Consider the following 24663-nt stretch of genomic DNA (forward strand, 5'->3'; position numbering starts at 1 on the left):
ACGTCAACCACTGAATTACAGGCTGCTGACTTATGACAGGCATATAATGAGTATAATAATAGGCTTAATGATCCTATGTACCGTTTGGTCGTATGCCTCTTCATGTGGATTGCTATTTGTACATCCATATAACAATCACTTATTTTGGTATATTTCACAAAATTTTATTTTTTTCGACAATATGCATTTATTGTTTTATTTTGTCATATTCATCAGACATTTTACGGTTTAGTTTAAATCAAAATAACTATCTCTGAGTTCAAATGCCCACCGCGAAGAGGACCCAAAATGAGCTTTTATTTAAACAGAAGTATTCACATTACCATTTGATCAATATGGAAACAGAGAAACATAAGAATTTATTTGTACATTTATAGTTGGATGATTGTATGATAAAATGAATGGTTGATAATTGCAGATATTAAATTTAAAGAACATTTGTGCAGTCGTCGTATTAGTCAAATATGTTTTTCAACTGATTTTTATAGTTCGTTCTTATGTTGTACTGTTATACCACAGTGGTTGTCATTTGTTTATGTGTTACATATTTGTTTTTCGTTCATTCTTTTTATATAAATAAGGCCGTTAGTTTTCTCGTTTGAATTGTTTTACATTGTCTTATCGGGGCCTTTTATAGCTGATTATGCATTATTGGCTTTGCTAATTGGTGAAGGCCGTACGGTGACCTATAGTTGTTAATGTTTGTGTCATTTTGGTCTCTTGTGGACTGTTGTCTCATTGGCAATCATACCACATCTTCTTTTTTATATGACTGGGTCAAAAGTGTCAACCAAAGGTATATAACTTCGATTATGGTTCCTAGTGTAAAAACTATGATTCATGAGGAAAGTTTTCTACATGAAGATTGAACTAGAGTTGATTGAGGTACTACATGGATCTTACTGTACTGGATTGCTCATGCTCGAAAGTGTTATTGTTTTGTGACTTGTTTTGACACATTTGATTATTGAACAACACATTACAGCAACCAAAAGACATATTGAAAACATAAAATATTGCTGATTGTATAGGCATAACGAGGATGGTAGAGAAATAAATTTTAAAATATCAAAACTGCGCTTGGGATGTTTTTAACTATGGAGATAGAGTTTAACTTTAGATTTTACCATAAATTCATAGGCTGTATACTGATTGCTATTAAATTACGACGCATGATTATTTGATCAGTTCTTATTGCTATGAACAAGCTTTCAATAAATACTTTTACTATCTGATATATACATTGTACATTTCGCTAAAATCTTGTTTTCTTTGTGTGTCAAGTGTATAAATTTGCTCGTAGTCAGAAGCATGTAATTACACGTGAGTGGTTGTTGTTTGTTGCTTTGAATCTTATTTTGTTTTGTAACTACATCAGGCATTTAATAGCTTGCTATGAGGTGTGTATGTTGCCCTTTGTTGAAAGTCGTACAATAACATATAATTGCTAGCTTTTACATCATTTGGTCCTTGCATGAGAGTTATCCCACTGATTATCATATCTGCCTATTGTGAAATAATTGTGAAAATAAGAACATAATAGGGCTTTCATATCACAGTCAGCACTTATAGGAATACATTTAAATTAAACAACAAGCGTGCATATCAAAATGTGTTTGAGCTTTCTCAAATATTATATAAAAAATGTCAAAAACGCTTTTTTCTGTTCTTTGCACTAGCAACGAAATTTCAACTTGTGATTGATGGTCTGATACAATGAAATATCAAAAGCCGAAACATTAACTCAAAGAGAATATATTGTCCTAATATATGTTTACAAAAACTTGTCTAAAGACTATGGAAATATACTCATAATATTTTTTTTTATATTCGCCAGACTCGAGTTTCGTCCACAAATGACTCACCAGTGACACTCAATAAAAAAAAGTTGTAAAGGTCAAATAAAGTACGGCATTGAGGAGAATTGAGATCCAAACATTCATAAATGTTTTGCCAACTACAGCTATGGAAACCGCTACATAGCAATCACCATCTAGTTGAAACAGTGTGTTAAAATCCAACTCAATATTTAACTACTTCGTCAGCCTTAATAAAGATTTATATAATGATGTACTAACTGATATTATCATGTTGCATTTTAATGTTCTAAGATATCGATACCACTACCACATATGTATACAGTTTTAATTTTCAAACATGACTAGTGTTACTACAATGGATGTTTATTGGATAATAGCTATTTGCTTATTGGATATTACTGTCTTAGGTAAATTAGCTTTGAACTCATTATTGAAGTTAGATCTTTATATATATTCAAATATACATTATTTTTTTTAATTTATACTATCAATTAAACCATTAGGTAATTAAAACAATTCATAAATATAATTTTGCACTTTCCAAACTTGTATGAAGCATCTTTACGATGGATGCAGAAATCGTAAAAAGTAACACACATCAAAACAGATCACAATAACTTCCAACACCGTATTACTGAAAATACCAAATGCATCAATTTTACTTCATTTTGTGCCAAACCGTTTGACTTTGAAGATTAAATTTTTGTGTAAGGCGTTAACACTTTGTAGATAGATAGAGGTTTTGGCCTTGTTCGACTTACTTTATGAGGTTGCGGTGCAGAAGTTTAAAAACCTTCATGCACCTTGTTCGGCTGTACCAGGTATGCAATTAGACAATAACGTATCTTTAATTGTGTTCATGGTAAAACTAGTAGTATATCAGCTTATAAGAATTGACTCGTTGAACGTTGATTTCATCTGTATACAGAAATCAAATATAACCCATCTGTATGATGAATGTCTAATAAACAATATTTTTGTCATTCTTAATTTCTAAATTTGTCATAGATATACCATTTGTAATTTTGTGTATCATTCTTTAGTCTATGGTTATCAATATTTTCTTTTCTTATACACTTTCTTTTATGGAGTATAGTTTTCAATTCATTTATGTTCAATGCATGAAATCTTTAAATTACTGTACAATTAGTACTATTTATAAAACAAGATTTGCCTTTTGTCCTGCTTCTAAAGCTCGTAAAAATGTACATATGTTATTTTTATCATGCAATTTACATCTTTAGTTGTTTAAATCTAAATCATTGTCACCTAATTTTACAAAGAAATCGACATAGTTTGAACGCGGTCTACGCAGAGGACCCAAAAATTAAATTAAAAAAGATAAATGCATTTTTCTTTTCGATTTTCAGATACAGTTTAACAAGCCAAAGTTGTATGCCAAATTTTACCAAAATATGTGGGATGATAGCCCATGTACTGTTCCTTGGCCTTATACATACATCATTTTGATTTATAAACAAACGCCTGATACCGTTAAGATTTATGCCGCCAATAAATTTGGATTTATAGTTGAATATTTGTTTCGGTAAAATCGGCCGGTGAAACTTATTTATTTAACACATTTTCATTATAATATTTTATTACAGATGGCCATAATGACCACATGTGGGTGAAATATAGAAACAAGGAGTTTATGTTAGTCCATCAACAAATGACATGGATGGAAGCTCAGGTATAATTTTTTATTCTAATTGGCATAAGTTAATTGAAAAAAGTTGTACACTATGTGGAAAAATAAGATAAAAACATCAACCATGTTTCAGGCAAGTTGAGTTAATGTGATTGTCTGCATTGTATAAAGCACTATTTTGATATCGTACCTCAATACTTGAAAAACCTTTTCCTAACAAGAGTCTGATTTCACAGATATCTTTTTAAGTTATAGTTAACGGAACTAAGAAATGTTGTTACTTTGATTTCAATTCAGTAAACAAAATACATAGATATGATGTAAATGTTAAACAAAATGCTAACACTGAACTAAAACTTATCTCACAAATTGTAGAGTGTATGTTATTCACTTGGCGGTTGTCTAGCAACTGTATCCAATTCTGATGAAATGAAATTTATCAAGTCAATAACAAACGGTAAGTTAAATTTTCAATATTAATACTTTGCATTCTTTACTTTAGTTGATCGTTTTTTATTATTCGAGCGTCACTGAATTTTGTAGACGAGACGCGCGTCTGGCGTATATACAAAATTTAATCCTGGTTTCTATGATGAGTTTATTTGATATGAAAAGTCATTAATGATGTTATAAAGCATGAAACTCTATCTATGAAATACAAATTGGTATATTTCTAAATGAAAATCGATAAATTAATGTCATGTTATTTCCATTTAACCAGAAAGTATACCAGTTATGTCTATATGGTTCTTCAGAACTCACTGCTTCGAATATGCTAAAACGTAACAGATAAACACAGTATTTGTTTAGCTAAATATCAATTAGAAGAAGCAGAAACCCAGTGGTATATTTGTATTTAACTTACAATTGTTATACACATTTGGTCGTCTTAATACAATTCAACACACGAAAACACAAGACACATGACTGGTGTGTACGTATATCAAGCTGCACAAATATTTTTTTTCAACTACTAACATATTTTTATTTCTTGCTTAATTTAAAAATACATTGACTATTTGAACATAAGATGTTACGAAACAATTACTTAATGCAATTTTATTGACACCAACACAGAACTACACCACCTTTATACTCAAAAATGTATTGACGATCATTAATGTTATATTCTGGCTTAGTTTAGCTTAAACCAGTTAACTCAGCAGTCTTCTCTGAACAGCGATTGAGGTATATCATCATGTTCTGTTAGTTAACCAATACTATGAATAATCATTTCTGTTTTCCTTGTATCGGACTATTTTTGAAACCCGACTCTCAAATTTATAGCAAACATACAATTAGATTTTAATAGTTTAATGAATTCATATATTCACCCATCACGTTTCCAATTTTCCAACTTATTTTTCTTAAATTATTGTTTTACACAGTATACCCTAACATAGTGTGGTTGGGCGGTACAGACATGTTTGCTGAAGGAAGATGGGTTTGGATAGAGAATCAAGAGCCAATATCCTATAACCACTGGTATACTGGAGATTCTAACGAACCAGCCGGAGGATCAGGGGAGAATTGTTTGGTTTGGCTTAACCATAAACGATATTTTTGGCATGATATTACCTGCAAAGGCAACTTCAAATTTATTTGTCAGCGGTAAGTACTTCATCAATATGTTCAATGTATTTTTTCATTGTCTTTATGAAAGTATAGGCTCACACTTTGTTAACCAAATATTGATGGGTTGACAGTATTCAATAATTTTAAGACAGTAGTAATAAGATCTGTTTAAAAAGGTACATTTATAGATTTGAACATCCCACTTTTTCAGATCGACGTATCAGATCGAATACAAAAGGACAAATGGTTGAGAACATTATTTATTTTAGAAGAACATCTGTTTATTTATTTTTTCAGGAATGGAAGGAAAAAAGAACAGTGAATAGTGATGAAAAATTCTTTAACATAATTCAATAAAAATTTCAAGCATTACGTTATTATGATTTTTTTTTATAGTTTAAACAACTGTTCTTGACGGACGATATGAAAATATTTGGACAGCAGGTCAATTAGTTACCTGTTGTATGTCAGAAACATTAATGCAGTCAGCTGACTACAAAACTCGTAATTCCAGAGCTACGACATAAATATGAAGGCTTAAGCTTTTATCATACAGTTATATCGTCTTCATCATAATACTTAAATTGTAATTTGTTAACCTGTCGACAAATTCTAAGGTGCTACATTTTTCCTATGCTTATTATTGATTACATTAATCTATCAGATCTGATATTGAATAATCAAATTAATTTCGTTGAACCTGACAAATTGGCTGAGGTTGATTTCAATGAAGGCTGTTGTTCAGTTAAAAATAGGAATATTAAGACAATAACTATTTGCACATACAAACGCCGAGTTGTTTTCAACATAAAACGATAGTTAAAGAACGAAGTTGAAGAGCATTGACCTCTCTCTTAAATACACAAGTATTCATATCAGAAACAATTTACAAAAGGGATCTTTAGAAGGAACTGAAAATTGATACGAATTCTAAATAAGTCACTTAATATTCAAATTCTATGCAAAATAGAAATAACCGTCTACTAGCAAAAACCTTTAGTATTATATGATGACTATTTTCGGTATGCCTTTGGTTTTCCTTATGTGTATGTGTAGTTTTTGTTCAAAGTAATACGGTGTTGGTAGTTATTATGGTCTGTTTTGCTGTGTGTTACTTTTTTACGATTCCTGCATTTTCCAATACCTGTATAGATCTTAATACATCGAACTGGTAATTAACAAAAAATAACATGTAAACTGTCGAATAAACTACTGTAATTAGTATATCTTCCAGTTATACGATAGACGCCAGCTTGCATTTTCTATTTTCATTTCCTTGATACAGGATTACCGCTAACAATGACGGTGTTGAACCTTCGGGATAAAATATAAGTAAAAAAGGAAATCAAATGGAATCTACGATTATCATTGTTGACACATAAATTCCATAATGTCATAACAAATTAAGATATCGTCCTTGAAACATAAAAATATGATAGAATCTTCGATTATGAACCACAATTCTGATTTGCAATTGCCTACAATTAAATTTCCTTTTCGATGCGCTGAATGTATAAATACGCAGCCGCGTCAGGTTAGAATAAGAAAATAAGTTCCGATGCCTCAATGAAAGAATAGTGCAACACATTGTAGATCGTTGAGATCATCTTTATTTACATTGAAGGTACGTCATTAGAATACCTCACAATACCCCCAAAATGGAGATTATAACTTTTGTAGAAATAGTCTAAAATGTTTATGTGGCATCGAATAACAATTTACTAAAATTGCTATTTATGAAAACATGCATGCGGATATTCACATGCAAATAAATACTGCGTCAAAATTGATCAAAGTCCAATAACTGTATGGAACAAAAAATTATGATAGTTATCAAAGGTATTATAATTAAGTACGCCAGACGCGCGTTTCGTCTTCATAAGACTAATTAGTGACGCTCATTTAAAGTTATGTAAACAGGAAATTTATAAAAATGACCACATTATTGATATTCATGTCAATACCGACATATTGACTACTGGGCTGGTGATACCCTCGAGAACGAAACGTTCATAAGCAGTGGCATCTACCCAGTGGTGTAAATAGTTATAAAAGGTACCAGGATTATAATTTAGTACGCCAGACGCGCGTTTCATCTACATAAGACTCATCAGTGACGCTCATATCAAAATATTTATAAAGCCAAATAAGTACAAAGTTGAAGAGCATTGAGGATCCAAAATTCCCAAATTTTGTGCCAAATACGGCTAAGGTAATCTATGCCTGGGGTGAGAAAGTTCTAAGTTTTTCGAAAAATTCAAAGTTATGTTAACAGGAAATTTATATTATTTTATATTCATGTCAAACCCATATATAAAAAATTACTAATTCCAGAGCGAGTCTAGATTCTCTAATACTAACAACGGTGTAAAGTTCGGGTTTAATTTAAACATTCTAGACCTAATGTATACCATGTAGAATAGGAAATTTATAACACTGACCACATTATTGATATTCATGTCAAAACTATATATAAAATTTGCTTATTCCAAAGCGAGTCTAGATTCTCTAATACTAACAACGGTGTAAATTTTGGATTTAATTTAAACATTCTAGACCTAATGTATATCATGTAGAATATCACTATAAATCCAATAAGGAATGACAAATTATAAAGTTTCAAAATCAAATACTATCTATGGAAAAACGCTCATACTAATTTTTTTTTTATTATTTGCCAGAAATATTCATTTGAGGAACATGTAATATATCGCCACTACCATTCAATATTGAAAATAGAAACATTAATATTTTATATACTAATATCCTATTAAACGTTTTAATTAGTCTTGGAATCTGCATATTGTCAGGGTGCAGTTGAATAAAAGGAAATTGCTATATACCCTAAGTGGCGTTACACTATATCATATAACACAAATCAACTTAATTATTTTAATCGTGTTTTTACTCCGATTTCACTTGATATTTGGTTTAATGTGACAAATTTATAACAAAAATATTAAATATGTTTCAAAAAGGAATTTTAAGTTTATAGGGTTGTCGTTAAATAAATTTCCAATTATAATGCATAACTTGTCCATGAAGACAGACTGAACGAAAGAAATAATATCAGAGTTATCATTTGTCGTTTTTTAATATATTGAACTAGTTATAATGACATGGTCAATGTACTTCCTAGTTCGATAAAATTCTATAGTGTTTCATACTTCAGTGCGGTACTTCTGGGTCGTTAAGAAATACCCTTTCAATAGCAGATAATAAAAATAGAAAAAATAACTTTGATTTTAACAACTGTAATTAAATAAGGAAGTATGTAGCGCATGATTGGTTATAAAAGAAATTGTTAAAAGAAAATCAATATATCTTATAATATTGAATGCATATAGGCATTTAATTGAATTGAACCGCTATTAAACAGTGACAGTACATTGAATACACACGATAGATCTATGACGAATCGTTGCATAGGTATTGTCATTGAACACTTGTTAAATGTTATAGAAAGTTTTGAGCAGTAATATTTAACCAAACCGTAGCCTACAAAGTATAAACTTCATTAGAAATGGTAAAAAAGAGTTGAAATTATCCGATGGAATATTTGATGAATTTCAATAAATTTTGTTGGACAAAATTGTGTTTCTGTTTGCTGTTTATACATTCTGGTAAGATATAATGGTGTGCTGCTTTCCTTCTTCACTACATGTGTGGGTTTCTATTGTTTGCACTTTCTTCATTTTGTATTAATTGGATGATAGAATAATAATAACTATGTAGTGACTGTAAATAAAAGATACGGAAAAAAGCTGTCACTTATAATGGTGAAATATTTCGAGCCTTAATTGTATACAATTTGGGTTAAATAATTTAAAAAAAGAGAAGACGACCGTTATTGTGGTACTTCTTGTATCCAAAAAAGATAAAGTTTATTTATACAAGCTGTAGAAGCAGCACAAAAACGGAGGTTCGCAGAGTGGAAATTCATTCTATATTTCCAACAATTGACAAATTGTTTTGTTCCCTATAATTTAGTTGTCTGACTTTTTCGGCCATAAGATTTATTGTACATCTTTTCTTCGTTATTCTTATTTCCTAATGTAATTTCTATATATATGTTATAGTAATCAAGATAATAAACGATCATTCCAAAATGGGAAAATTCGTTATTCATTTGCAATAACTCTAATACGGATTCGACTGACAATATCAGTCATTACATTTATTTGTAGATCTAGTCTTTCTTGTGATGCTGGCTTTTTAGTGTTTTTATCTATATATTATAGATCTTGAGATAAATGACAATAATGCCTAAAATAATTATAAAAGAATTACCATTTTAGCGTATATACTCAAGATTGTAACGTGTTGACTTATTTGTAGAATTTGTCTTCCTGATCTTTTTTTCTATTGAAAGTTTATTTCTAGATAATAGGCCAAAATTATATCAATTGGACGTGTTAGTTGAAAGGCAAGGTCATCGATGACATTTGTCAATAATGATACCCTCTTGAAAATTGTGGTTTAATTCAATTCTATTCGGCCCATGATTAGGTTAAGAAGATTTTTGTAGGAGGTAACAAAACTTTACGAACAATTGTAAAAAGTTTCAAAAGGGCAATACCTCCTGAGGGGATCAATTGTCAATTTTGATCATGGTGACTTATTTGTAGTACTAGAGCTTACATTGCCGTACAGTTTTGTTATTTACATTATATAGCTCTAATATTATAATATGAAATAATAATAGCCAAAAACTGCAAATTACCCTTAAATTACGGAACAGGAACGAACCAACAACGGGTCGTGTGATGCGTCTACAAATGTCAGGACAGATAGATCTTGTCCTGATAAACATTTGTACTCCATGTCAGATGATTTTTGCTCTAAATGCTTTAGAGATATAAGTCATACCGCATTTTGAACCGCCCCCTTTTTCTCCTTGTTCTTTTTATTTCATTACGGCCATTTAGGTTTATGTGCGGAGTCATCAGATATATTTATTAACAGGATACCCTGAGGACAATTTAGGCAAAGTTTGATTCAATTTGGCCCAGTCTTTTCAGAGGAGAAGATTTTTGTAAAAGATTACATAAAGTATGGTGATTTCACTTTAAGGGCGAAGGAAGTTGTTTGGTACTTAATTTTTTCCAAAAACTAATTGTAAAATTACCAGTAATTTGTTTCACTATGTAATTTTGAATTCTATGACATCACATCTGACATTTGAATGTTGGACTATTGTCTCCAGACACATCATATTTTTAATTCACAAATAAAATGGAAATTGATTTTGACAGTACTGAAATATCTGACTTTTTGTGCGATTTATTCCATATAAATCAGAAATAGGGTGATATGGTGTGAAAGCCAACGAGGTAGCTGACGGCCATTTGAAACTGACAAAAACACATACAATAAAGTCCGATATGAATTTGTTCAGAAAAGAAAATTCCCATACCATAAATCCTCCTTTCTTTTAACGTATTTTATTACAGACTGTATTAAACCAGTACTAATCACCAACTTCCTTGTGTATAACAATGAAGACAATGTTCTCACATTAAGATGTTTTATTATCACCTGTCTATGAGACCCTTCGGACTGAAATCATAATACCGTCATAAATGTATAAGTATATTATGTAATTCAATACTGTTTTATATCATATACAATATTTATTTAACCAGATTTAGAAATTAAACTAAAGTATAAACCACTTACAAATACACATTTAGCAAGCTCTTGTTTGGTTTTCTGGACAGAAAACTAAACTTACTTATATAACTTATATACCTGAATTTATTGTTGCTCAACCAGCCATCTCTTTATATATGATCAGGTGTTTAAACAATAACATTAAAAAAGAATATAAATCAACATGTATCATTTATCATGCACGATTTCAAATTGATTTTAAATCTGTGATGTTTTCATCAACTGACTACATTTTCTAATTAAGTACTTTATTCAAACAAGACTAAGTTTGTTTTCACTTTTGAATACATTATGTCACCCTTTTCCTTGCGACCGTGATCGTCTATTTAGTATTAAAAACTATTTGACATGATAGACAAATTCTTTTGACATTTTTGTATAGAGCTTTATATAGATGTATGTTATCTTCAAATATGCAAAAACATTATTCAAAATTAAAATATTATTGAAAATATTAGTTCATAGAGGTGAGCTGTTCAGTAAAAGAGTTCAGAGAAACAAACAATGGGTCATATTATGTATTTTTGATATTACAGGTGTAATACAACCATTGTATTTCTCCTATTACTCTTTGTTAGATTTGCACTTTTCGAAAAATTGTGCAGAATTTGTCATGAGTAACGTTTTATCCTGTCCAGTTCTATAGAAAATATTTCACATAACATATAACTCAGAAAATAACCGTCACTGAAAATTAACCTATCAAATTTTCACCCCTTTTTTTCCTGTGTGCCACCTCAAGTTCCCAAATTCTATACAAACCCCAAATAAAAAAAATGCTTCTTTAGTTTAAATTATTTAGTCATAGTAGATTGGGAAACAAGTCATTGCAACTTATATCAATCCAATTCCACTTTGCGAGTGCTGCTTTCTAGCGGCATTAATTAGCCTGCTCTTTTTCGAAGTCTACAAGGGAGTATTTTACGTGCAAGATATTTGTCTCTCTTGACACGGGTCAATCATGTATCGTCCCCTTCCGACTATATATCAATGTTTAACAGGACGACTATACTTGTAAATGTTGTCTAGGGAGAACGAGGATCGAACCAGGAACCTTTGTGTTAGTAGTCCAATGCGCTTAAACCTACACCACGGCTTCTTCGAAACACCCAAGATATATGCTTATGACTCAGAACTGCAATGAACTGTAGAATATATTTCCTACAACTGTCAAATCTGAGGAGAATTTTTTGTTCGCCGTATTTCGTTATGCAACCGGATGTGATGTACTTTGATTTGGTGGTATTAATCCTACAAATTCCCAAAATTATTAACTTTACTCCATTAAACCAAAACTCTTTTATAAGGATATGTTACACTTATTTGTTTCTATTTTTGTATCTTGTTCAAAAGTTATGATTGTGGTTATACTGCTCATTTTGGGCGCCTTATCTTTCTTTTATAGTATTTGTTTGTTTGTTTTAAAAACAAAATATGATTTATATTAAATATGAACACTTGTTTTAACTTTTAACACACTATTGATATGATATAAGTCCTTTACATTCTTGATCGATTTAGAAGCTTAAAAATTAATTTGATAAGTCTCAGAAAGGATTTCCAACTTCTACGAATCCTTTATAATAATAAGAAAAAAAACAGTAATCTTAAAAACAATTTATGATTGTCTTTTACTTCCTCAAGTGTAATAAGACTTTACAGGTCACTTTTTAAATAAGTTTGTTCCCAATGTTCAATGAAAGTTCATTTAACAAAGCCATGTGTATAACTTGGACAGTTTCCATTCAAAATCATTGTTCGGTAACAAGCTTTTATTTTTTCCACGTCGTATTTTATGCCCAATATTATTATATATAAAATCTCGTGAAAGTAAAGTTTAGTATTGCGTAGTCGTGTCTTTAATATATAGAAAACATTCAAATTGTGTCATTCATTTGTAAAACAAAATATTGTCCTATGAAATTTTATCCATTTATCTCATTTCATAATATTTCATGACTTTGTATCATGAAATATTGTTCTTTTCTATGAAGTAATTTCCAGTTAGAGAATTAAGGATAAAGGTCCATATGAAATATATCCTCTAATCTCCAAAGACTATTTCATGACTTTGTATCATGAATTTATGTCCCTATCTATGAAGTAATCTGAAGAGAAGTGCAAAGGTCCATAAGAAATTTTGTCCATATGGAATAATGTTTTATAGATAGATAGTATGACATTTTGTCTTGTTAAAGGAATGTTATCCAAGATTATAAGGAACATATGTAATTGTTTTTGATTAAATTAATTTGATTAAGACTTAAAGTTATTTATGATTTGATATCTTTATTAAAAACAATTAAATAATTATTGGTATACTTATTTTATCTACGATGTATAGAATAATTTATAAAAGTAATATTTTGTCATTATTTTTAAAGTTATCTCTCTATACTCATCTGAGGTTGAATAAATGCTTAATTTTACTTAATGAAATGATATAAAAATTCTTAAAACCTACATTTAGTCCACTTTTGACATTTAAAATAACAAATGAGTTTATATCAAATATATAATTTTCAGACTTATATATATATATATATATATATATATATATATACAACTCGTCTAAACATCAACCCAACAATGTTAGATCTGTAAATTTGCTTTCGCAAATTTTTGGTTCTTCCCTCGCCGGGATTCGAACCCATGCTACTGTGATATCGTGACACCAAATCGCCTGCACTGCAGCCGTCCCGCTAGACCACACGACCACCTGGGCTCTCAAAAAAAAGAGCTTTCGGTGGGCATGTGTTACCTTTCCACGTCAGTTTTAATCTAGCGGCGTACTACAGTACATGATATATAAGGCATGAAGATGTTATTGTTACAGATCAGCTAAATTATCTATAGTAAAGGATCCTACAAATTAATGTAATATACAGTCACAGAAAATAATTATATTCATAAGTACGTCTGAGTCAGTGACAACTCTACAACAGATGTATCCATCGGATCGCCATCAATGATGGTGATACATGGCTGTGTACATAATGTATATACAACTCGTCTAAACATCAACCCAACAATGTTAGATCTGTAAATTTGCTTTCGCAAATTTTTGGTTCTTCCCTCGCCGGGATTCGAACCCATGCTACTGTGATATCGTGACACCAAATCGCCTGCACTGCAGCCGTCCCGCTAGACCACACGACCACCTGGGCTCTCAAAAAAAGAGCTTTCGGTGGGCATGTGTTACCTTTCCGCGTCAGTTTTAATCTAGCGGCGTACTACAGTACATGATATATAAGGCATGAAGATGTTATTGTTACAGATCAGCTAAATTATCTATAGTAAAGGATCCTACAAATTAATGTAATATACAGTCACAGAAAATAATTATATTCATAAGTACGTCTGAGTCAGTGACAACTCTACAACAGATGTATCCATCGGATCGCCATCAATGATGGTGATACATGGCTGTGTACATAATGTATATACAACTCGTCTAAACATCAACCCAACAATGTTAGATCTGTAAATTTGCTTTCGCAAATTTTTGGTTCTTCCCTCGCCGGGATTCGAACCCATGCTACTGTGATATCGTGACACCAAATCGCCTGCACTGCAGCCGTCCCGCTAGACCACAAGACCACCTGGGCTCTCAAAAAAAGAGCTTTCGGTGGGCATGTGTTACCTTTCCACGTCAGTTTTAATCTAGCGGCGTACTACAGTACATGATATATAAGGCATGAAGATGTTATTGTTACAGATCAGCTAAATTATCTATAGTAAAGGATCCTACAAATTAATGTAATATACAGTCACAGAAAATAATTATATTCATAAGTACGTCTGAGTCAGTGACAACTCTACAACAGATGTATCCATCGGATCGCCTTCAATGATGGTGATACATGGCTGTGTACATAATGTATATACAACTCGTCTAAACATCAACCCAACAATGTTAGATCTGTAAATTTGCTTTCGCATATTTTTGGTTCTTCCCTCGCCGGGATTCGAACCCATGCTACTGTGATATCGTGACACCAAATCGCCTGCATTGCAGCCGTCCCGCTAGACCACACGACCACCTGGGCTCTCAAAAAAAGAGCTTTCGGTGGGCATGTGTTACCTTTCCACGTCAGTTTTAATCTAGCGGCGTACTACAGTACATGATATATAAGGCATGAAGATGTTATATATATATATGCTCAGAGCTTCCTCGTAAGAATAAATCTATGATCCCTAAGTGATATATGTGTTCCGGACCATATGAGTAATTGGACCATACGCATATGGTCATGACCATGTGGGTATATACTCATATGGTCCGACCGTACGCGTATGGTCCGACCGTACACGTACATCGGGGTAATTAACATTCTGTTACAGTTTACTTCTAATACTTCTAAACTCTTCATATGGTATGACCGTTCAGACGCTATCGTATAGGTAATTTTATTATATTATAATGAAAATATTAGCTAAATCAAAATTAGAAGTTTCACATAGTTAATTTTACTTACTTGTCAAAACTATAATAAACACATTTTATACCGATGGTAATTACCGATGGTCGATTTGTTATTACGAGTGAATGGCAATATGTCGACTTAAAAAATGAATTCCAAAAATTTCTTAATGAACTGTTACACAAGAAGTCACTGGAAAGTGACAAATATAAAAAGAAGATGTGGTATGATTGCCAATGAGACAACTGTCCACAAGAGACCAAAATGACACAGACATTAACAACTATAGGTCACCGTACGGCCTTCAACAAGGTTTATTTAAGTTTATTTAAGTTGTCTTGTTAATATGGTGAATTGCAATCATGTTACGATATTTGAGATCTAGAGCTTCTTAAAAACACCGTAGACATATCGGAATGGCCAAAGACCTCGGTATCACGATACACAGCTACAAAAGGCTAGCTTTTCACTCGCAAACAAAAGGTGTATATAAAAAGTAAAAAAAAGTATACTTTATATCTGCAATCACCCTGTTTGTCCTTTCTGTTGACTGTTCGCCTAAAAAATATAGTCGTCGCGTAAAAAAATTCCGTCGAACAGAATAACTTCATATCTTGGATGCAGTTTCATGCATGATGGGAGTGACAGTTCTCGTATGATTGTATTTCAGAAATGTTAGACGCTTTCTGCGTCTATTTTCGATACTTGAATATAAACATAATTATTTATAGTGGATTGGGAAACAAGTTTTGTTACTTATATTAATCCCATTCCACTTTGCGGGTACAAGTGCTGACTTGTAGCGGCATAAGCCTGCTCTTTTTCGAAATCTACAAGAGTGTCTTTTACGTGCAAGATGTATCTCTCTTTTAACACGGGTCAGCCATTTATTGTCCCCTTCCGACGGACTATTATCGTTTCCTCAAGACTATACTCGCAAATGGTGTCAAGGGAGAGCCGAAATTTAAGTCCCTGACATTGTCTACCCGGAGCAGGGATCGAACCAGGAACAGCTTTGTTAGTAGTCCGATGCATTAACCACTACACAATGTTCGATACTTAGAATGACTAGTGGGTGTATGCACTTACAACTCCTTGTCATTCTTATCAAACTGGAGAATGAAACGTTAATTTCTATTAATGTCTAGAATTTTAGTTGCAGTTACTTCAATTAACATTTAATTCAAACTTTTTATTATTTATTTATACAGATTGCTCGTTAATAGACTATTATGATGAAGCCTGTTACGGTAATGGAAATGTTGACACCCTTCAACCAACATGTCCTACAGGAGAAGTTATATATCCAAAGGACATATATACCTATAGTAAGAGAATAGAGACAAACTGTCCACATATTTCTTATGGTGGAATTAGGAACGAAACATACTGTTGTAGGTATGTGAACGAGACAGAGGATTGTGGTATGAGATACTACGGTGTACAAGGACTAGAGCATTACAGAAGGTTTACAGGTGTAGACATAGGTTCTATACAAGTGGCTTGGAACGATACAGGTGGTGTATGTAATCAGTCCATCTTCTTTCCAAAAACACATTATATGAGGATGACTTATAATTGTATAAAATGTAAGTAAGCGTTTGATATAGGACACGATATTGTAATAATATTATACAATTATCGCCTTTGTATGAGGTCGATACAAGGATATATTGACCTGAAAGAAGTATATTGACAGAGGACCAAGTCCGAGGTCGATATACTTCTTGGGGTCAATATATCCTGTATTGACCTCATGAATAGGCTATAATTGTTATATTATTAATTTCTGACCCTATTTGTTTTAAAATCGTCATTTGATTGTTGGCTAGACGTTAACAACAAACTATTTGTTATTTCCTTTACCTTTTTTTTCACATCTTATGTATTTGAAGATTTTTTCTTCTTCAAATAATCGATCATAGATATTTTATTATAAAACTTTTAACAATATCTTGAAATTCATTACATGACGTCACAAAGTATGTCGATTTTTAGATATTCTAAAAATAACCGTGCAATATGCTTCTTGCTGTGCAATATGGTTTTTGCTATCCGCCGTTTTTTTTTATCTACCTTCGAAAATATAGTTTAACATGTGACTATCCCTGAACGAATCAAATTAGTTAAAATATACGAATTAATAGTATTCGATATTATCCTACTATTTACGAAAAACACGATAAATATATATGTGTAATGGTTTACTTTTACAAAATTGTGACTTGGATGGAACGTTGTCTTATTTGCACTCATAACACATCTTACATCTATGTGATGTTACAATCGGTTCGTTATTCGTTAATTGATATTTGATACCAAACGGGCTGTTAGCAGTCGGTTCCATGTTTAAATCTTATGAGTTGCATTTCCTAAAAAAAATATAAACTTAAATAACATGCATGTTTAAAAAAATCATGATAGTAATAGTTAAATGTAGTAAAAATCAAGATATTTGGGAATTTTTGTTGTGACCAAATCAAGTTATTGGATACAAATTATTAGTGTTCAAACACATTGCTAAGGTTTTCATAGCTTGATGGGTATTTTTCGCGAGCTGTACTTTTTAAACCTAGATACAGAATTTTATCAGGTAACCGTTGAAATAGTCACTGAAATAGGCAATAAAATAATGGAATCGACAGTAATATTGTCCTGTTTAGCTGTACTTTTTGCTTGATCAGCTCTTCAACCTTTGAACATTATTAGGTTTCGGATGTTCACATATTGTGGTCTCTTGCATCACGGAATATACACTATTTGTCGGCAAAATACGCATTGGATGCAGTAAATATGGTAACGTTTATATTATTATAGATCGATACTGTGAGTAACAAACAGACTTGTGTGTCGATGAGGCATTTACAAGACGGAATGAGATTGTATTTGCACCTTTCCAAAAAGTATAAACAAACGAAAGCATATCAGCTGTCATATAAAAAGTTATATAAAACAGACTTTGATAAATACAAAATAAAAATACATATGTGTAAATTAGAACAAATTTCCATGCTACTATTTTAAGATAAGATTATTTTACAGCTAGTCATATCGTGTCAATGTGCAATAGTTCGGCAAGTGGAGATCAATTATATTTGTGGAATGACGGATATCCGAACTCAGATGGAGGCTGTGGTTTGACATCCGGTTGTCAGTGCACTATTCAATCAACAGGAGGTTCTGGTATACAGATAGATGCTTTAGATATTAGATTTGCAATAAATGAATCCACGGGGATCTGTTCACAGAGATTATTTGTGATCGACGGTTCTGATGAAAGTGATATTGCTTGTGATGATGTCAATCTTTTTGAAAGACGGATATTGTATTCAAGCTTGACAGACACAATTCAACTCAGATATGACAATACATACGATGGATCGAATGGGAACTTCTGGATCTTATTACAAGGTTAGTAGTTACATGTATGCAGACTATATGTGATAAAAAGAAAATATCATAATTGAAATATCATTTACTATATCAGAACATATATAAGACAACATTATTAAAAATAAAAAGCACTTTATAGACATATATTGTGCATTATTCTGTATGAACGTAAATACATGTATTTTTCTTTTTAATAATCACTGTTTACTATTCTAAAAAAATCATGGAACTTTCATTTTCTGAATTGCTTTTCTAGTAGTTAATTCATATGTCAAAAGAAATTAGAAATGAACGTACACTATATTTCTAGCCACAGATAACAGCCAAACCTTAACGATAACATGTACTGAAGTTCTATTAACCAATACTGAATACAATTGTGGTGAAAACTTCACAATCATTTCTCCGGAAACAGAGCCTACTACAACAGATACTGTGACAACAAATAGTGAACCAGATTATACATCGTTGCCAACAACAACACCGGCATCGTCTACATCTAAAAGTACACACCCTGTTACTGAAGTACTTACTTCATCGCTTAACTCTGATGCTACTTTTCCTACTGATGCTACTGATGTTACTGATCCTACTGATGTCACTGATTCTACTGATCCCACTGATCCAACTGATGTTACTAATCCAACTGATGCATTCGTCACAAAAGTTACTTCATCATCATCTAATACATCCACTAGCAGTTCTCCTGGTGTATCTGAAGCAAGCACCGAAGGTTAGTTAAAAGGGCAAACTTGAGTTTGTCTCAATTTCTTTGTATCAAAAAGAAAAACCCATTACCATGTATGGAATATGTCAAATACAAAAAGTATAGAAACAAAATCTTAAACAAAACAAAGGATTTTTAAACCATTGACAAGTATAAATACCATGGATAAGTTATTTAATTAATTGTTTTAATACATTTTGTTTAAATCATATTTATAGTTTAAAACATGAATGATTTGTTCAGTGTTTATCTTGAGTAAATAACGATCCTGGAAACAAACTCATGCTTTAAATTAAATCTACACAGCAAATACATAACACGTGTAAGGTTGTCAAATTGTCTGACCTCTACACTATGTACTCTGAGCTTGCTTCCAAGAACTTGATTTAAAGTATTTAAACGTTTAACAATGCTAAGATGCAATGCGCTTAAATTGTTTATCTTTCTTCTGATTTTGATAGTTCGTTCTGATGTTGTACTGTTACACCACTGTCCCAGGTTAGGAAAGGATTGGGATCCAGCTAAAATCTTTAACCCCGCCACATTTTGTATGTATGTTCCAATTCAGGAGCCTGTAATTCGGCGGTTGTCCATTTTGCTGTGTTACATATTTGTTTTTCGTTCATTTCGTTTTGTACATTGATTTGGTCGTTTGTTTTATCGTTTGAATTGTTTTACATATGTGATTTCGGGGCCTTTCAGAACTGTGCGGTAATTGCTTTGCTCATTGTTGAAGGCCTTATGGTGACATATAGCTGTTAATGTATATGTCATTTCTTGCAAAGGTATCTCATAGCCAACCATACGCCATCATTTTTTTTATTTATGTTTACAATTCAAAGTGATATTTGCATGTATAGTAAAAGTGTCATTGTAATAAAATTAGTACATGCAGTACGTTCATTGCAATATAAGATGTCGCTTAGATGTACCACGTCTTCTCGTATCGAGACAGTTGTATTACATTTGATATTGAACTGAAATGCATTATAAAAGATATATATATTCATTTTTGAATCTTCACCTTATTACACAAACAACATGACTTAATGCGTATATAAAGAGTTAGCCTGCCATTAGTATCATTATCATTATTATTTAAACTAAAATGAAATCGTTCCAGATATCCCTTCTGCAACTGGTTAGCTTTATTCAATTGTTTCATTTTGCGCATAGACATGTTCGGGGTAAGAGTTCTTAACCGTTCTCCTGTCCGATTTAACATAATCACCAGGATATGGACATGCACAAAAGTTTCCATTTATGGTGTGGCCATCTTGGATACTTTGTTTGAGTCTTTTTAAGAACTCATGAAAAAAAAGGGAATGGAAAAGGTGACAATTAAGGGCAGATTATTGAGCAGGATGCTGCTATAGTCAGCGTTTACTTATTGTTTTGTGTGAAATATGAACAACTGTGAACAGAAACCCTAATCATTTATTTCTAGAAAGAAATAATGTTCCCAATAGAAATTATCTTTTTCTTTTAAAAGTTTGTTTTTGTTTTACCATTCAAAATAGTTTATTTTTTAAATATAGAAAAGTCAGCAAGCAAGGGTCCAGTTATTGGTGCAATTATCGGAGTCGTAGCAGCATTAGCCGCAGCAGGTCTCATAGGTTATACGATCTGGAGAAAGAAGTTCAAAGGGAAAGGAAAGGTAAGGTCTACATGAAAGTTAATAATGGATGTAAGGTCTACAATATAAAAATGTCATTTTGCCTACATTTTAAGAATGAAGTTACGTAAGTCTACCTTAAGAGAAGCAATGGAGGTACTGTTTGTAGAAACAATAAGTTCTACATAAAAATAAATAATAGTGGTAACGTTTTAAATCAAAATGAACAACGAAAGATAAATTTACGTTTAAATAACCAATGACGCTAGTTCTACATTAAATTATCTTAAATCAAAATAATTTATTATGAAGGTAAGGTTATATTATAACAACGAATGCAACCTCTAAATGAAAATTAGATATGCAGATAGCGTCTTCATTAAAATAAAAAATGAAAGAAAGGTCTAAATTAAGTCGAACAATCGATATTAGATCTTCATCAGAATTAGCAATTAAGAAAATTTTTAGACACTTATTAACAAGAGTGGTAAGGTCTTCATTGAAATGAACAATATGTGTGGTATAAACAACAAATTTACTATATTTCTTTATATTCTTAATAAAAATTAAAAAAAAACACATTCTATGACTTTTTGGCTGTCTTGTTCAATCTGATAAGTAAAAATTAATTTGTCTATTTATTTGATTTTTTATATACATTATATATATATAGTCAGTTGTGGTGTATCTTTACACAATGTTGACTGTTGTAGCATTGCCGTATTAACCTATTATTTCTATTTGATAAGCTCATTCAATTCTGTCTATTCAATAGAACAATAAACATATGTCATACGTATGAAAGTTTTAGCAAGCTCTAAACCCAGGTTTAATTCAACAATTGGTTCTGGCAAATGCCTGTCCCAAGTGAGAACTATGGAATTAGTTTTACACGCTATAGCTATGTTGATTGATTATGTTTTATTGTTTGTCAGTTATTATTGACTTCCCTGTTCTTGACTTTACCTTTGAGTTCATTGTTTTTGTTATACTTCGATTGCAGCATTTATACTCAGGATAATACATTTACCCATGCTTGTTTGCTAGGTCGACCGTACATTCACTATTAATTTTGTTATCTTACTATGTAAAGAATTTCAATGATTATTATTATACAGTTAAACCACAGGAAGGTAACTAAAGGATGACTGAAAACTTTTTATTTTTCTATATTTACAACATCTTATTTAGAATGTATGGTTCGCCTAGTAAATAAGTAAACTTAACTTGCATGAATGCAATACACACGCAATAAGACCAATTGTATGTTTATAGAATTGTAATGCGTCTTTATTCTACTCTTTCTAGGTAAGCCCAGAAGACGAGTATACGGATTTATTTGACACTGGTGCAGTCAATAGTCAACCTCCAGAGAGTTATAGACCTTTGCCATTATAATGCTATTTTGGCATATTTAACAAATGGAATATGTCTAAACTATCTTAGCAATGCAAAATCAGGAATGCGGTGCATGTTTTATAAGAAAAACAAAAGGAAATTCCCAAGATGACATATTCATTTCGATAATAGAAGTTTTAAATTTACATTGGAAATTTGTATAGCTTTGAAAATATTTGTCTTTAATTTGAACTATCGCTATAACATTTTTATACGAATAATGAGTAATCATTTAATTGGTCACGTATTCCTATGTTTTCAGGTAATTCTTTTGATATACATATTCAAATGAAAGTTTAAATTTCCATCGTCATGTTTAATTTTAAATTTTTGAAGTCATAGAAATGCGTTTTTTTGCACACACAATCATCAATATGATCATGTATATTTTGTATAGAATACAAAATTATGGACATTCTTATTCGGGCATGTGACATGCATGACTTGGATTACAATATGATGCTTTGAAGTTTGAATCTTAGATAGATCGATAGATCTAAACTATTTTAGCAGAATCATTCATCAGAGAAACAATAAATCTTCCATTTCATGAAAGGCCATTATATGTCTTTATAGTATGTTGTTTTTAATTTATCGACACAAGAATACTTACCCACGATATACTTTTTTAACCCCCTGTTCAAATGATAACTGCAAAAATACTTAAATTAATCTTAATTCTCCACAGAATATTTGTTTTGTCTGCTGGTTTGTGTAAAAAAACAATACCAGAAGCAAGTCTCGTTATTCTTTATTTTTGTGTCATTTATCCACATCAATATCTCTAAATATTGTTTAATGTTAAATTCTGTTGCATTCGAGGTAGCTTGTTTGTTGTGTTGTGCTATAAAAGTTGATTTCTTGCTCAAATTGTTAATATTACATATAGATTCCTATAATGATACCAGTGCATTAATACAGGATTTATAAATCGAAATACAGTCGACTCTCGGTGTCTCGAAATCAGCCGGACCAGAGAAATATTTCGAGATACACGTAGTTCGACTCAAACGGAAACCGGAAGTTTGACAGAACAAGGGACACAACTCTTGCTTAGCTTGGTAAAGCTAAAATAAATCCTGATGAATATGGGAAAGGGATCGATATTCTAATATCAGATCGATGTATTTGTATGTCATGGTCTTTCATTATTATAATAACATTATTTTTACTTATTCAACTGTTTCAGTTACAATTTTTTCCTATGGCTTTTATCCGAGAGAGTAATTTCCAATCGATAATTTCGTTATTCAGGTCGTTTATAGTTGACAAAATTGTTTATTCTCGGATACAAGAGACTTTAGAAAATTCATATTCCTCTTCGTTTTGTTTTATCTCATTCTTTCTTTTCAAAAGAAAATACAACAAGATTAAAGACGCCGATTGAGTAGTTTTTAGGGGATCATCAGGAGTCGAATTACGTACATTTATATGGAACAAAGTTCGGGACCACGTGAAAACTTCGACTCATCCGAAATTTCGAGTCAACCGAGTTCGAGACAACAAGAGTTAACTGCCTCGATATCGGATATATGAATCGGATAATCCACGAGTAAATATGTAAGAATCTGTTTCTCTAATGATTAATAAATACATTTTTCTTTTTTGCTAAGATAAAATCCCCTACGAGTGCCTTCCACATTCCTCAACGTTGTCAATTCCATTAACACATGTTAGCCTATTTTGATTCATCCAGTAAGCTGATAAAGGTTATGACCCTTTATTACATCCAATCATTTATGGGATCACCGGCAACCCCACGTTGATCATTGTTTTTTAAAGAAATGTGTTTGGAAAGGGATTAAGTTCCATAGAATTAGAGAAACACGTGTATCGTTCATGATTCAATCGTTTATCTTACATGTTACAAGCGTTTATTGTTAAAGCTATATTCGTGAATCGTTCATGCTACATGCATTTATCGTTCATTCAACAAACTGTTGTCAATGTTGATTAATAATGGCACATGTCTTATCGTTAAAGTTACAGGCGTTAACCATTATTGTTACAAACGTTTACCGTTATTATTAAAAGTTTTGATTGATATTTTTACAAGTGTTGATTGTTAAACTAATAAGCGTGTATGCGTTAACCGTTAATGTTACAGTCGTGTATCGTTAATGTTACAACTGTTGATTATTTATGATATAAGCGTTGATTATTCATGTGGCATGTATTAATTTTTTTCTGTGAAATACAAATATTTATTATGATAGTTGTTAAACCTGGACACAGTCAAGAAAAGAAAGTTATATAGTTGTTTTTATGTTGTATTATCGTGTTTTATGTATATTGTTATTTTGTTAAAAATAATTAATGTTACGAACGTTGAGTTTTCTATTATATAATTTTTAATCATAATTAAAAGTTGATGAAATATATGATAA

At 31.5% G+C, this 24663-nt stretch overlaps 2 protein-coding genes across 2 annotated transcripts; both read left to right on the forward strand.

Annotated features, from left to right (window-relative positions):
* The first annotated feature begins 2108 nt into the window (after positions 1-2108).
* On the forward strand, positions 2109-5416 carry LOC143049378 (perlucin-like protein). The gene is made up of 5 exons (XM_076223038.1): positions 2109-2227; positions 3428-3513; positions 3847-3928; positions 4860-5082; positions 5344-5416. The coding sequence occupies exons 1-5, from the start codon at positions 2158-2160 to the stop codon at positions 5366-5368; spliced, it is 486 nt and encodes a 161-aa protein (XP_076079153.1). The 5' UTR covers positions 2109-2157; the 3' UTR covers positions 5369-5416.
* Positions 5417-8441: 3025 nt separating this feature from the next.
* On the forward strand, positions 8442-24663 carry LOC143048548 (uncharacterized). Its single transcript, XM_076222273.1, has 6 exons — positions 8442-8669; positions 16355-16732; positions 18186-18554; positions 18847-19269; positions 20802-20920; positions 22187-24663. The coding sequence occupies exons 1-6, from the start codon at positions 8597-8599 to the stop codon at positions 22274-22276; spliced, it is 1452 nt and encodes a 483-aa protein (XP_076078388.1). The 5' UTR covers positions 8442-8596; the 3' UTR covers positions 22277-24663.

Source organism: Mytilus galloprovincialis, chromosome 10 (assembly GCF_965363235.1).
Source record: "Mytilus galloprovincialis chromosome 10, xbMytGall1.hap1.1, whole genome shotgun sequence".
NCBI lineage: Eukaryota > Metazoa > Mollusca > Bivalvia > Mytilida > Mytilidae > Mytilus > Mytilus galloprovincialis.

Coding starts and splice junctions, on each gene's coding strand:
- LOC143049378 (XM_076223038.1), top strand. CDS start 2,158: ATGACTAGTGTTACTACAATGGATGTTTATTGGATAATAGCTATTTGC. Junction 2,228..3,427: donor ATTGGATATTACTGTCTTAG/GTAAATTAGCTT, acceptor ATTTTATTACAG/ATGGCCATAATGACCACATG. Junction 5,083..5,343: donor TTCAAATTTATTTGTCAGCG/GTAAGTACTTCA, acceptor TTATTTTTTCAG/GAATGGAAGGAAAAAAGAAC.
- LOC143048548 (XM_076222273.1), top strand. CDS start 8,597: ATGGAATATTTGATGAATTTCAATAAATTTTGTTGGACAAAATTGTGT. Junction 18,555..18,846: donor CTTCTGGATCTTATTACAAG/GTTAGTAGTTAC, acceptor CTATATTTCTAG/CCACAGATAACAGCCAAACC. Junction 19,270..20,801: donor ATCTGAAGCAAGCACCGAAG/GTTAGTTAAAAG, acceptor TTTTAAATATAG/AAAAGTCAGCAAGCAAGGGT.